Raw genomic sequence first — 15,829 nt, 5'->3', positions numbered from 1 at the left:
TCAAAAGGTACTGAATTGGCTAAATAGAATTATATGTAGACAGATATAATTCCAACACAATGGCTTTAAAATATGTGCATGAAAAATATTTTTGGGGTTAAATGTACTTTTTCGTCTTTGACTAGCTTCTACAGTTCACTCAAAGGTAAGTACAGGTCTCATTGAGTTACTAGAGTCAATCTCACATCTCAAAACCTGTCATAGCCTTTTTAAAAAATCTGCCTTATTTCTGAGGAAAAAAAAACTGGGTTCACATCTGAGTATTAAACAAAGTGCTGGATCTGTGCTGGGAAGTAATTAAACTAATCTGTCATGATTCATCCTCTTACTCTGACGATTTTCCATCCCAGTGAAACCACAGCGGTGGAGAGCAGGAGCAGAAATGTATGGATGAAGTGAAATGAAAGAGAAAGTCTTTGCCGTGCAACCCGCTTGAATGATATATCCCTTCCACCAACTGCACCACCTGAAAAGGACATCACTTCCAAGAAGATTTTTTTGGGGAAAGCACCAGTTGCCGACTGCAGACGAGGGGGAGAGAAAGAGAGTGAGAAGGGGGAGAAAAAGTGTTCCTGCGTCACGTTGCTTTAATTTGTTCACCAGCTGCCAATGAAAATGATGACCTGCAGAAGGTTTTTTTTTTTCTTTTTCTTCCTCTCTCTTGGCACTGAATCTGCACTGGCAAAAACACATAGCTGGAGGCACACTCTGAACAAGTGTAATCTTTATAGTATGATGAATACCACAAAGAAGGCTGATAGGACGAGACCCAGCTCTCACACTGATTTCACTGATAAAAGTGCTCGCGTTTGTGCTGAATATGTGATCAGTGGCGCATGCGGCAAGTGCAAACCTGTCACCTGAATGTGGAGCTAAAGTTTGGTTATTAAGAACAACTTAACCCTCTAGTCCAGTCCATTTACTCAGCATTAGTAAGATAACCTTCCCCCCTCCCTCCAATAAATCTGTGGATGAATCACATTAAAGCACGTGCATGATAAAGACCTGTGCCACAGCTTGTTTTTCCTTGTCGTTTTACTTTATTAACGCTTTTAGGAAATTAGGCAAATTCTACAGGGAAAGGATTAAGAGGAAACAAACACAACGCCTCTCGGTGATGTTCTGTTTCAGGTGTCAAGGAGGGGCTCGTCTACCTCCGAGGCAGGCTCACTTCCTGCATTCCCCATTACCATATATAAGCCCGAAAAAACGGACTTCTGAAACACTCACAAAGTTTGCAAAGCGCAAAAACTACCCACTTGCAGCCCTCCCTCTCTCCGATCCCTCACTGAGGCTTTAGAGGTGATACCGCCTTGGCAACGCAGGGACAAGGTACCGCCGCGCAAGGAAAAGTAAGAGGAATGAGACCGGTGTTGCTGTACTGTATTGTTACAAAGAGGGAGGTTTTAAACTTGATGTAAGCGTACCTGGATTGAAGTGCATCGCATTTTTAAACGACAATCCATTAAGTCTCTCTCTTTCTCTCTCTTTCTTTTTTAATTTTTCAGAGTCATCCAGGACGTGGGATATTCTCTTCTGCGGTTTGCTAAAGAGCAAACATGAAACCTCAGCTATTTACCTTAGACTTAGTACTCTTGTGCATATCTTGCGGAGCAAGTGCACTGGCAGTGACTATTCCTGTTGTGTCCACGTCCCCGCCAGCCGCCAATATCACCAGCCTTGGCGCAGCGCTCGACTTTGGAACAGACACTGTGACTTTTTCAAAAACCAGGAGGAAGCGGTACATTAGTCAGAACGACATGCTCGCAATTCTTGATTACCACAACAAAGTGAGAGGCAAAGTGTTTCCTCCGGCATCCAATATGGAATACATGGTAGGTAACAGATTTTGATTTAAAAATATATATACATATATTTATTGCACGATTTTACTGCAGCCATGTGTTCCATGCACAGGATATTTCACCTCCAACATGCACCAATCAAATATAAGAGCTATGAAAGTAATGCTAGCTCATTTTAATAGTCGCACTACTTTATTTTGGAAGCGTTTTTAGGGTCTACTTGACATCATCAGCTGTTCAGCAGATCATGCTGCAGCAGACCACCAAGGTAGTCACTTCCAAAAGAAGAGGGGTCATGTATGATACCAGAAGCCTGCCGTAATGGAAACATCCAGTTGACCTGTTAGATGTTAAAGAGTTTCAAGTCCAAAAACAGACTTGATGCTTGCATTTTGTTCATTTGGACTTTTTGGCTATTTTGGCTGACAAACATAAGCGCTTAGACTGATGTGTTTCGATTTAAAACTGCCATTTCCAGCTCTTACGTTGTGTTATAAGTAAAATATTATTAGTGTTGTCCTTTTCCTCTATAAAATCATTCGACTACTTTTTGTTAAAGGGCTGCAGTCATGATCCATTCCTAATGGCACCCTTGTGTACAAGTGTACAACAAGCTGTTCAGCCTTCATTCATTATAATAAAAAATGTATTCCTCGAAAGGGTCACTCAGTAAGGGTGACTAGGAAACAAAGTGTCTCCTCTTATGCAACTAATTCGATGGATGATTTTTGTGTTTTGCCATAGTAACGCCTGCAACATTGCTAAGAGCTCAGTGTGCCAACTCTTATCTCATATCGCGCTGCTAATTGAAGATCTTGTGCTGATATTTTCCCCTTGGTTATGTAATGGGTTTTCTTGCTTCCACCTAATCTCTGTGTGTTTTTAGGTGTGGGACGACACACTGGCAAAGACGGCCGAGGACTGGGCTCATGCCTGCCTGTGGGAGCATGGGCCGCCTCACCTCCTCAGGTTCCTGGGTCAAAACCTCTCAGTCAGGACAGGACGGTGAGTGACCTTTGACCCCCCTCCCTCCCTTCCCTGACATCTGCTGACCCTCTGTCAGCAGTCATGGTCGTTGCCTTGTTGCCCCCTTCTTCTTTCCCCTTAAGGTTTTTCCACTGTGACCTGGTGACTGGCTAAGGAATGCTCCTGTGACCCTTCAAATAAACACAAAAACCTTGCTTTCAGCCATGACCCATGAGGACAAAAGCCTGTCCCTTTTACTGGGTCTTGATTTTCCATTTGGAAACAGAGGGCACCTTCATGTGTTCCTACTTTTAGATTTTATTGAGGAGCCACATGGAGTACAGGCTATTTGAACATGTCCTTCTAAACTCATTAATACATCTCTAAAAAAAAAACAAGGAAACTGATGTTTCTTGTGGAGCCACAAAAATTGGTGAAAACCCTTTTTTTTTTTTTTTTTTTTTTTTTTAAACTTTTTTTGCCAGTATCTTAGTGTATAGGATACAAACATATCTAAAACTCAATGTGAAGAATATGATTTTTAAAATCATTATACTGACACTTATATATATCACAATATATCAAGGTGCTTTATTCACGATTCCTAGAGCTGTTTATGTGGCACTGAACCATTGAAAACCATGGAAACCATTGAAAGTCGGTTATTATAGTCATACCGAGGTGAGTGACTAAACTGGAAAACTAAAGGGTTTAAGATATGAGATGTCAGCCGATGGAGGAAACTAAAATATATTCACACATACCTGGACAAAACTAGATCAGGGCTATAGTAAACAGTTCTTTAATCTTCTTCCAATTTGCCAAACAAAATAACAGATTTTCATAATTTTCCCATCATTTCCCCTGCTGCTAGTAATTGCAAATGCTGTGATCTCCCATTTGCTTGAAAAAATTATAATGACACAAGTCACAACTGATAATATGAGTCTTGCTGAAATTTAAGTGTTCTATTCACAGATATCGATCCATTCTTCAGCTGGTGAAGCCGTGGTATGATGAGGTGAAAGATTACGCCTTCCCCTACCCCCGTGACTGCAACCCTCGGTGCCCACTCAGATGCTACGGACCCATGTGTACCCATTACACACAGGTAGTAGTCGCACACTTACTCAGGCTACAGTAGAAATGCTGCTGGGGGGACTTCAAGTAACAGCTGCTCTTTTTAATATGCAGATGGTCTGGGCAACATCCAACAAAGTCGGCTGTGCCGTGCACACGTGCCACAACATGAATGTGTGGGGTGCGGTGTGGAAGAGGGCGACATATTTAGTTTGCAACTATTCTCCTAAGTAAGTGTACTTGCTAACCTGACAGTTAACTGTGTGGTTCATGTTACACAATCTCACGTAGTGTAGCTTTCACGCTGAAAGGAAACCTTTTATTTCTAATGAACTTGTTAACCTGATGACGACACGCTGACGACAGGCTTAATCCTGACACAGTTTGCTCTGTTCTGTGCTTAGCTGCGAAATGCCACCCATTATGGTAGGCGCACCAAAGCACCGGAGGGCCACGAACCAAAAGAAAAAGTCTCTAAATATTTCAGAGAATCAAAGAACACCCAGATTTGTGACTGACTTGTGACCCGAGAGTCTTTAATCTCACTAGTTTGAGACATACGTGTGAGAAGAACTGGCGCATGACCCACTTTTAGCTTGCTAACTGGGAATGTGGTCTCCGTGCTCTTGTGCTTTACACGGTCTACAACGAGAAGTTCTGTGCATGATGATAGCTGGCTCTGGAATATGCAATAGACACTGAAATCTGAACCTTATGTTTTTTACACATGTAAAAAAGCAATTTCACACCCATTTCCATTTAGGGATCGTACTCAATGTTTCAGTCATATACCCAAAGATCTTCTACACCAAGTAGTCTTTCTGCTAATGAAGACCACAGAATGACTGAAAAAATGGCTGAAAATCTATTGCTTAGGCAACTGCTACTTCCTTTCTAGCTCTGTGGTTATTTTTGTGGTTCATTCACACTAGATGTTACTGTCTTCCAGGGGTAACTGGATAGGAGAGGCTCCCTACAAAGTAGGCGTACCCTGCTCCGCATGCCCTCCCAGCTACGGGGGCTCGTGCAGCAACAACATGTGCTTCCCCGCTCTCAAGACAAACTACCTGCACTGGTTCAAATAAACAAAGGTTTCCTCTCAACATAAGCTGACAACCTACAGTACCACAGAGACATTATTTTAATCCAGTAAGGATTTGCACAATAGTCGTGGACCACGCTAATTTGTATATATGGGCTTATTTAAAGACAGAAACATGCATTTAAAGGCAGCGTAAAATTTTAGCTTTGATCACTTGTAAATAATCTGTAAATTAATTTGTTTTATACCAAAACTGCAAAGACTATTTTAACTGATGCAATATATTTAAATGTAAAATGGGTCCTTTTAACAGCGCAGACTGTACAGTGCGTGGTGCTAGAAACACATTTGGTTTTTACTATACCAGTTTACAGCTGACAGTGTGGTAATAAAGGACATTACTACCATCACAACTCCTCATAGCTGCTCACTTTGGTGCTACGGGCATCACACCACCATGCTGTGTGCTCTGCCTTCACAGGAATGCTCTGATATAAGGATCAAAGCTTTTGACCTCAGAGGGGAAACCCCCCACACTGACAGTGTCAGCAGCTTATAAGCTCAAGTGTGCTGCAGTTCCAGCTTGTGTCCGGCAGCAAGTTTGTTGACAAAAGTGCAGAATATACATCAGTTAGAGTGTGAAAGCAACTTGTCAAGTTACACAACACCTCAGTGGTTGAACGTTTGTTTAAAGTGCAAAACAATGCATTTTCTCTGTGTACCATTACAGAGACTTCATCCGTTTGGGCATTTCACAGGTTTCATACAGTGTTCATGTCATTTTGTATTCTAAGAAGCACATAAAATCATTTGACCCACATATCTGTTATGTAGTCATATTTGTTATGGAGACTATTGGTATCCTACTGTATATTACCACTATATACAGTCTATTGATGTTGTTTATGTATTTCGTTATAATCACTGATGTAGCCAAGCTTTAGGCACTTGAGTGCACCTTAATTGTTTGTAAATTTCCAAAATACTCAAAAATTATTATTATTTTTGTATATGTAGATAATCATTATACTTTGATTATCTTCAAATATACTGTAAGTTATTCATTTTTATATTGTATATATATATATATATATATATATATATATATATATATGTATATGTATATATATATGTATATGTGTATATATATATATATATATATATATATATATATATATATATATATATATATATATATATATATGTATATATATATATATATATATATATATACATATATACATACATATATACATATATATATATATACATATATATATATATATATATATATATATATATATATATATATATATATATATATATATATATATATATATATTTAAGTGATATTAATTTTTGTTTTGTAAAAGGATTGGAGTGCAATGAAATCATTTTTAATCAATCAGAAAAAAAAGAGTTAAAAAAAACAAAAGAAATTAACATTTTCAGCACTGATTGTGAACCTTTTCTCCGTTTGTGTTTTGTACTTGTAATAAAATGTTCTATTTTGATTGTTTGTTTGTTCCGTTGTATGTTTTGGACAGCTCATGTCGTCCCTCTGGCTAAAAGCAGTATCATTATCCAGCGTCTGCTCTGTGTTGTCTTAAATTGATTATCTTTCTGACTCTTTGATTCTCAATTAAAGAGTGCCCTTGAAAAGCCCCACATCCTGCGTATCAACAGCAAAAACGAGGAGAAAAGAAAACATCTTCAGGCTACAACCGAATCCTAATAAGAGAAGGTTGACTTTGGCCCCGACGGTCTGTGTCTACATAAATGAACAGATAACTGATAGGGTTTCAGGGGACTGTCATGTTTGGGTTTCTCCACTGAAACCATTGACCTTACTGAGGGGGAGAAGCAAGGAGCAGCAAGAATGCTGGATGTAGAAAGAGGCGTATCATCGGAGACGTAGCCAAATTGTAAGAATGAGATGGTCTAAAGAGTGGATGCAGAAAAATTAGTAAGAGGTAGAAACACAGGGAAGAAGACGCTGGTGTGCGCAGCAGCATTGCACTATTAAACACTTTCATGATAACCTTTGCTTAGCGTGACAATTTCAAACCACTTCCTGCACATTTTTGCAGCCAGAAAGAGCAGCCCATTCCCTGGAACTAAACAGCAGAGATTTTTTGAGGAACACATTAGTATGCATGTGAAAAAATCTTCCCGTCTGTGTAAATGCCAGGTCCTGCGCCAAACAGATGATAGTGAGTGTTTAAAAAGTCACATCATCAGGATGCGGAGCGCGATGCGACGACCAGTTAGACAGTCTGCTGTGGATGTTATCCATCAATGATTGAAGCAGAGCTGAGGTTAAGGACATGGGTTTGGGCTGGGATGAAAGCAGCTTGTGATGGCTCGAGGGCATGAGCAAGAAAACACCTGCAAATGAAGTGTAAATTGGAAAGGGAACAAATATGTCCATAACATTCATGAGTTTGGACTTAATTCAGCTTTTTTTTTCCTTCTTCTTACTAATGAATGAGTGGAAACACTTTGAAAACTTCTACTTGACAGTTGATTTACACTTGAAACCCGATGCCGTTTGTTGGAGTTTGTCATTTATGTCATTTTTTTTTCCTGTAGTGACGCTTTTTAAGCTTTTTTCAGATTTCTATTTTGACATCGTTGTGCAGACCCAGTACTCTGAAGGACACTGTTATCAGCTTGCTAGTTCCACAAAACAGACTGGCTAGTCTTAACGTGACCCCTCAACTCCTTTTAGCAGTGACACATCAAATGACATTTTAGCTGCTTCTGTGGGCAACTGTTGCTCAAGAGGTTGAGTAGGTCATCTACTAACGGGAAGGTCAGTAGTTCAGTCCCAACTTATCTAGTCTGTACCTTGATGTATCCTTGGGAAAGATACTCAAGTTGGAATTGTCCCCACTGCTTTTGTGTGAGTATGTTATTGTAAGTATAGAAAAAAACGTGAACGAGGCTTGTAGTAGAAAGCATTTTGAGTACTCAAACTGAAAGGTGCTTTATAAATACTGGCCCATTTGTTACTCTTCAAATGCCAATTTAAGATCAGAAATTTGGTGCGTGCGCTTGGCTGAGGAGCCAAACATGCAAAGCTACCATCTGTGGGATCTTAAATGAAAGCCTCTAAGTCAGAATGATGTCTAGATGCATTGATACTGTATCGCTGTGGATCTTCGGTTTGTCTCAGATAGCTGGCCTGCCGGTAAAGGACAGCTGTTCGTGACGGGGCTGGAGGACGGCTGAATGATGGTCACCTCTCCCCAATGGAGTATCTGGTGCTAAATAACTTGTAAACAATTTGATTCTGTGTCAGGGTGTTGTGGTAACATCTATTTAACGGCAGCCCTCACTCTAGTAGGGATGGCTGTACCTTAGGTGGTTGAGCAGGTTGCCTACTATCCTAAAGGTTCAGTTCACTGGCTCTTCCAGTCTACAAGTTGCTCTCCGATGATGATGATGATGATCAGAGAGTATAGAAAGGTATAACTGAGGCATGTTTAGTGCTTTTTAGTGCTTTACCAGGAAAGCCTGCAGGTTTCTGGTAGCCAAACTTTGTCAGTGCACCTGGCCAGACTAACTGCTGACTCTTTAAATACTTTTTCTTTGGATGGCTTCAGCCTGGTTATTTTAGGTTTTATTTTATACAACACCATACACCTTACAGTCAAACAGCCAAAAAGCTGCTGACACTTTAACTAACATGATTGGGGTTTTTTTGTGCTTATTTTTGGTTAATAAATTGTACAATTTGGTTAAAACTACGTTTCTCCCATGATTTTTTAGGGCTCATGATCATAACAACCCACACGTGGTCTTTCAGTTGACTTCATTCAGGAAAATAAGCTTCAACTGTTTTTATATTTAAATTCCGATTTTTAAGAGTTTATATTTAAATGTATTTTTAACCAGCAAGAATTTTTTTTTAGTATGATGCTGCTAATCCCTCACCCAGCACGTGGTAGTTAAGCAAGAAGAATAAAATCTTATGAGGACCCACTCAAAGACCAAAAAAAAAAAAGAACGAGTTAAACACAATCAGAAAGCTGGAGAAGTAAAACAGATGTTCAGTCCCCAGATGCTGCAGCAATAAATCCACTTCAACTGGCTTACACTGTCGGCCTGTGCCAGCATCTACCGAGGCGATGATGATGCATCTGCGATCTCATCTGAAGGTGCACCACTTTTCCTAATAACACATGTGAATTACCGACCTGTCGGATAAACTGTAACTGCTGAAACATTTAAGCCTCCCTCAAGTGTGAAGGTGGTGAAATGTTTATTTACAAAGAGGATGGAGACTTCATAAGGACCTTGGCAGGTTGATAGATTATGAACCAGGAGCGGGTGAGCGCGAGGAGTCAGTTTCCAAATGTGCAAAGAGCCATCCAAATCTAATAATGGCGAGAAGTATGAGAAAGACTTTGTCACAGTTTGAGTATAATAACGAAGAAGAGGGATAAATCTTTTGTGTGGATGGTTAGAAGGGTTTTTTTAAATATATATTTGGTGCACAGCTGTAGAAAAAGTCTCCTCCACTTTATCGTCTCTGTACTCTACAACCTCTGTGCCCTCCCTGACTGCTCAGAATGGTTGAAAACTTGGCTTCGCTTCCCCTCAGAGGGGATATTGGGAGAGACTTCATTTTTATTCAGTGTATTTTTCCTTGTTCTTCAGTCCCCCCGAAGCACAACAACTATGTTTAGTTTGTTCCCCTTGCAGCTCAACCATCGGAAATGCACCCCGTGCCCTGTCCAAGCCTCGCTCTGTCTGCAAACCTCCCAAAAATCCTTTACTGGCATAGCAGCAGAGCAGCTTGAGGACATCAAAATGGAGCTGCTATTAGGAAAGAAAAAGCTAAAATAAGGGCTCAGTGAATTTAAAAAACCAGCAGTGTAAATTCTGTTACGCACAAGATCATAAATCACCTTGTAATGCAAGCATAAACGGGTTGGGTGAAACTGGCTTTTAGTGAGCTTAGAGAGAGGAAGAGTGTCTGCATAGATTTTTTTACTTCCTTGTGCTCATGGGGCGAGGGGAAAATAAATAAGTCAGCAGAGTTTTATTGCCAAATAAAGATCTGTCACCCTCAGGAGCTTAGACGTTAGGCTGCTGTAGGCTGAGATAGACACATCATTATCTTTGAGAACCACACTCACTGCAAAGCTAATGCAGCTAATCCAGAAAGTCCTATAGACAAGTGTTTTGGATGATAAGGAAAGTTTTGCATATAAATTATCAGAAATTAAAACTGACAGATTACCTTGATGCTTGACTTTGTCCTTCAACTCAATGAAAGGCCCGTCATGAAATCGGCTCATTGGGATTCGATTGGTCAGAAGACTGTGATTTTATTGTTCATGTTGGCTTAAACAGGAACAATAAAATAATACAATAGAAACAGCCTCTCTAATTTTGAGCTTTATAAAACACGTGGACAAGAGTCAAACTCATGCTCTGTTTGCTCACGTTCATTCTCAGTTCCTCGTTACAAGGTGAAATGAAAAAGTAATGGAACTTGATTTAAATTTGGCTCCCTTCAAGGTCATTTTCTTGTGCAGCTCTGCACCACATCCAAGACTTTTCCTGGTAGAAGTTCTCTTTTGCCCACTTGCACTTGTGCATTTGTCGTTTTTAGGAAGAAGGGAGTCTGGCCAGGATGGCGGATGGTGAGCAATGAGCATGTCTTCAGTGCAGACATGGACCATAACTCAGGTACACATGTCAGGATGTTACCCCGGGGAATGAATTCTTTGCAAATGTGAAAACATTTGCAAGCAAATCTTCCAAAGAGCAATCCAGACATAGCAAGGATATGTGGTGGTGCATTGCTTCACAAGGTGTTGACCTTGAAGGAGAGATTGGCTTAAATTAATAAGATGCTTTTCATCAGCTGGATTCCAAAACTTTTTGTGAGTAAGTGCGTGGGTAAAATACTTCAGTTTTACAAACTCGTGGAATTTTTGTTTATTCAGCTGCTTCAAAGGTCAAATTTAAACATCCTTATCAATCAAATAATCACCCACAAGTACATATTCACACCTCCGACAGGTCAGGGATGAGCCTGTTGACATACCTGTTTCCCAGAGACTGACATCAGCTACTCGAAGTATGTTTTTGGCTCTCCTCAGATGCTGTCATGTCCATGCTGAAACCCCATTGTGTCCATAAATGTCTTGGGGAGTTAAATGCAGGGTGACTTCTTCTTTTCTGCTGGATGCCCTTACTTCAAACAAAGAGTAAAAAATAAAGCATTTCAGGTACACAAATCATTTGCGGTGTCTCAGGCATCTATTTTTGTCTATAATGCTGTTTATTCAGGACAAAGCTGTCATAATATGGGTGGGAAACATTTCATTTCACAGAAGGTTTTCATGGCTGGGTTTAAACATGCTCACCACGCTAGAAGTACCCAAGCGAACGCTGATGTTTCTCGCAATCAGCCGCAATGAAATAAGACACCAGTTCAGTTCGAGCTGGCTTGTGTTACGGTCACTTTTCTTGTCTGGTGACTTTTCCTTGGCAAAGTAAGTTTCTAACATGGTCTACTAAAATATAAATAAAGCATATCTGGCATACTTCAGCATAGATATTCAATTTTACAACAAAGCACATAAGCAGGGTCTTGTCATAAAACTGTATAGTCTATATTCACCATATGCAACATTAAAAGTAATTATATGCTTTCAAACTGACATCTCAGACCTGCAGTGGCCATAACATTGAATCTACAACATGTCTAATGTTGAAACAAGCTTCACTTGACCCGTCTCGCTTAGTCTAGGAACACAAACTGAGGCAAAGGTTGCCCGCGTTTGGTGTTTGCCTTCCATATCCTATTGTAGTCTTTGTTTTGGATGGGGCCGAGTTAGCCTCCTCGCAGGGCCTAGCAGGGACTTCAGACAAGCGACATCCTGCAGCTGCAAAACACGGGCCAAAATCAATGTCCTCCCAGAAGCACAGTGCTGGGAAAGTGCTGCCTAATCAGATGGGCTTCCTCCTTCACTCTCAACTCTTTTTTACACCCTCAGTCAAACAAGCTCAGCGTGGCTTTGATGCTGATATCAATTCATGGTACACTGACCCTTTTGCTCCCACATTATGCGTTGCATTTTCTATTCAGGGTTAAATAAAACCCCAAACCCTCTAAATTCATAAAAATAACCCTGTCAACTGTTCTTTTTTTGTATTACTGAGTTGGTCACTGAGAAAGGGTTTCGACATCCAATGCGGCAAACCAACTTTCGCTTCAAATGCAAGAAACTGCATGATTATGGGATTCTCTCCCGAGGAGAATATAAGGTGACATTAGACCGCAGTGTATTTGGCATCACTGTGTTGAGTTTCTTTTGGTTTCAGTCGGTTTGTGAGCAAAAGCAGTAATCTGCAAACATTCAGTTCAAGGGAGCCACATTTCTGCTAGGATTACTCAGTTGGTAACATCATGAAATCTGACATGAATCAAGGGTGTATTTAGATACCCACAATTCCCCAGCGTCTATTGTCTCTACATCATCACTTTAGGTTTTTTGTTTGCTCAGGATTTTACCCTAATAGCCTGAGCGATGGATAAGTGCCTCAGTTTACCCAGAGCTCCTTTTGTGGTGTTACAGCGGGGGAGCTGAAGCATTTTAGCCTGTCATCAGGAACTGAGGTTGACTGAGAGATCCACAGTGTATATAAAAAGATACTGACACCTGGTGGTTATGGGAAGATTTGATATTTGTCATGCATTTCCCTACAAGCAAGTCAAAATGTTTATAGATACTACATATTATAGAAAGAGCCAGTATTGTTCAGGAGGCAGCACACACTTGTGATTCAAAAGCCTGCTCGGTGTCACCTCTGTATCTTTTTAAACGGCAGTTTTACAGATTGCAATTTAAAGCTTGAATAATACTGTGTGTAGTGATGTGTGACATATAGAGTTTCTCAATTTTGGCTTTTTAAACTGCTCTATATTATTGCTCACTGCATTTCAAAGCAGCATTCATTTTTCTGCATGCATGAAAGCATATGGAGCAACCTATGGAACAAGGCATGGTGGGGTGTTTTCAAGTTGTCACACACAAGCAACTTAAGAAAACACCCACAAAGCAAATTAAATGTTCAGTACTCTGCAAAAGACTTTGTGTCTTTATATTTTGCTTCCAAGGAGCCAGGCTTTCTTATGATGTTTTAATGTGCAGTAGCTCTCCAGGCTTTCTAAAGCCTTTCCAAGTTTTTCTTTGGACATTGGCTGCTTTTTCTGACATTTTTGGTCCATGCCTTGTACCTCCCCATTTTCAGATGAGTGGTTTTTCTTCGTTAAGCCACTTATCACTGATCTCTCAAACATTCAAGCATAAAAAGGAACCTAACTCAATCAATCAGCGTTGTGTCTACACATAACAGTATTTTTGCACCAACAAGTGAATTCCCAAATTAGCTGAAAGCCTGGCATATCTTGGCATTGTGTGCAGTTTGTCCCAAAAGAAGAAGTGGCAGTAGCATCTGAAAGTCATGTCAAAAAAGAAACAAGAACAAATCAAATAAAGACCTGATACAGCACCTGAGCCCTTCAGTTGATCCGTTCACTATTCCCTGAGAATGGAATAAAAGGCAGCCAACATCCAGAGAAGAGCTTTGGAAGTCCTACAGGAAACCTGGATAAGTATTCCTGAAGACTACTTAAAGAAATTACAAGAAAGCTGCCCAAGAGAGTTAAGGCTGTGTTGAAGAATAAAGGTGGTCATACCAAATTTAGACTTTTGAAGAACTGTACAGATGCTGCTTTTGCCTAATTTACTGTATTTCCATGAATGTTTGCACGTTTTAATAAATCACTGGACCTATTTCCTATTTTCCGAGCAAAACATGAATAACTGGCTCAAGATTTTTGCTTAGTATGGTATTACAGGAGAGTGTACTGGGTGTACTGTAAACCAATAAGACATTACAGACACAAACAAAGGTGATGCAAGGTTTCAGACTTTCAGGGCTCTTAAAAACCATTAAAAAGCAGCGAAAGGCTCAGAGCTGAAATTACACATAATGAGTACTTTTGACACGCTGTTGACAGTATTTCTGCTCTTTGACTTAAGTGACACTGTTTTATATTACTTTTACTTTTGTGCAGTAAATTGGGCTGTGAAGTTTGGCAGTGTGGTTTAACACAGTTTCCTGTAAATGAAAATGGAAAGTGAAACAGAGGAAGGGATGGAAGAGGAAAAAAATACAACAGAAATTAAAAATGGTCCTCTTTGTGAAAGTTACAGGAAAAATAAAATTACATATCGCAGAAAAGAAGTTTCAATCCAACACCAACAGAAGACTAGTGGATTTAAAACAGATCGTTCAACATTTGTGTATTAACGGCTTCGTATTTCTGTTGGACACATTCTACCAAAATCCCTGATTACAACCCTGCAATAAGACCTGGCAGGAAAACAGAGAACAGTTTGTGCACCACTCACGGATGCATTGGCATCTCTTGACCACAAGAGGGTAGACACAGACAAACTAATCCCAAGCTGGCCTGCAGGCGATATCTTAGGCAGCCTTCTGCTGAACGCTGCTGATAATGTCACAAAAGCAATGATGTAGAACAGCAGCCAAATGACCTTGATGCTCTTTACTCCCACTTTCACCCCAACACCGTTCCAACACTCTGACCTCAATTGAGCCCAACCAGAACCATTAGAGAGCAATGTGCCAGATAACATGGGCCAACAAAAAGTGTTCTTCGAGTCTGTTTGTGTGGTTTGCTGCTGTGTCCAGAGGCTACTGTTGTGTAGATGCGGGGCCTGGCACGACCGATGCATTCTCCTGGGTTCACGGGGTTTCTCGCAAGACCACATGCTGAATGGAGGAGGTACAGAATGGAGCATCTGGGCCCACATGGCTTCACAATGGCTGTGTGGGTAAGACAGAAAGTGCGAGGAGAGAGAGGAGCAAGCATAGAAGTGGAGAAAGTGAATGTTTTGGCGTGAAAACAAAGGCAGGCAGAAACTTCAGGTAGAGAAAGCAGAGGTAACAAAAACAGGGGAAAAAATATGAAATCATAAGAAAAACAACCCAGTAACAGGTACAAGATAGCAGATGCAAGAAGAAAGAAAATAAAAAAAGAAAGAAAGGCTGCTAACACAAGACGCCTAGGCATGAAATCATTTATATTGCTCTACTGCTGGCACAAATAGTGTATATTTACTGGCAGGCATTGTAATAACATTAATCAGAGAGTGACTTGCGTGTTACAGATGGCCTGACCTAAATTACCACACTATAAATCATAGAAATCCCTGAACAGTTGGTAAATATTTCCTTTATCCACACAGTTTAATGTTCATACTCGAGGTCAGAGGCATCCTTTCACAGTCAGACTTTGTGTAATTCAGCTGCAACTTTCATGTGATTTAGGTCCTTTCACACCCTCGGCCCATAAAACTTATTTTGAGTCTTTAAAATAATTGTATGTTTTATGTATCGGCTCATATTTAAGTTGTGAAGGCATCTGTGCCAAGACACACACACACACACACACACACACGGACAAACGGACGACGCCACCACTTTGCCGCCTTACCTCTCACTCTCCTCCTGTTAAACAGAGACAAACACACACCCACTGAGCTCTCTTCCTTCAAGGCACATGTTTTATCTAAATGTAGTGCAGCATTTTATTCTGCTGCAGATGAATGAGTGTTTTCAGAGTTGCGATCCCTCCTGGGAGCGGTGAGCAAAGGAAGAACATTGCTATTTCAGCTGCTGTGATGAGGACTTGGGAAAGTCCTGTTGGGTCTGACAGCGGAGAGGTGGCTGACGCTGGAGCCGGGGTCGAGGACCCCTCGCAACTGACCCGGGAAGCAGACAGTGAACCCCAGGTTTATGGAAGTTCAGAGGGAGTCACCAAAGTGAGCTCTGTATCACATTTAATGAAGTAGGTTAGACAAGCAGAGGCAGCCTGGAA

The 15,829-nt window shown here is 40.5% G+C and overlaps 1 protein-coding gene across 2 annotated transcripts; it reads left to right on the top strand.

Annotated features, from left to right (window-relative positions):
• Positions 1-1,238: 1,238 nt before the first annotated feature.
• LOC146380244 (peptidase inhibitor 15-A-like) lies at positions 1,239-5,942 on the top strand. Of its 2 annotated transcripts, none has more exons than XM_084939190.1 (6): positions 1,239-1,352; positions 1,509-1,835; positions 2,692-2,810; positions 3,750-3,882; positions 3,966-4,081; positions 4,801-5,942. In XM_084939190.1, the coding sequence occupies exons 2-6, from the start codon at positions 1,560-1,562 to the stop codon at positions 4,934-4,936; spliced, it is 780 nt and encodes a 259-aa protein (XP_084795316.1). In that variant the 5' UTR covers positions 1,239-1,352; positions 1,509-1,559; the 3' UTR covers positions 4,937-5,942. The 2 variants fall into 2 exon arrangements, with proteins under 2 accessions (XP_084795316.1, XP_084795318.1); XM_084939192.1 differs by having other exon boundaries at positions 1,332-1,417.
• The last annotated feature ends 9,887 nt before the right edge of the window (positions 5,943-15,829 follow it).

The sequence above is a fragment of the Perissodus microlepis genome, chromosome 9, assembly GCF_051167445.1.
Source record: "Perissodus microlepis isolate ML-2025 ecotype Zambia chromosome 9, ASM5116744v1, whole genome shotgun sequence".
NCBI lineage: Eukaryota > Metazoa > Chordata > Actinopteri > Cichliformes > Cichlidae > Perissodus > Perissodus microlepis.
The sequence above is the reverse complement of the archived record's forward strand: the minus strand, read 5'-3'. Positions and strand labels throughout refer to the sequence as shown.

Excerpts from the sequence above, each read along its gene's own strand:
- LOC146380244 (XM_084939190.1), top strand. The coding sequence starts at position 1,560 with ATGAAACCTCAGCTATTTACCTTAGACTTAGTACTCTTGTGCATATCT. Across the intron at positions 1,836-2,691 it reads CATCCAATATGGAATACATG|GTGTGGGACGACACACTGGC; the intron begins GTAGGTAACAGA and ends GTGTGTTTTTAG. Across the intron at positions 3,883-3,965 it reads TGTGTACCCATTACACACAG|ATGGTCTGGGCAACATCCAA; the intron begins GTAGTAGTCGCA and ends TTTAATATGCAG.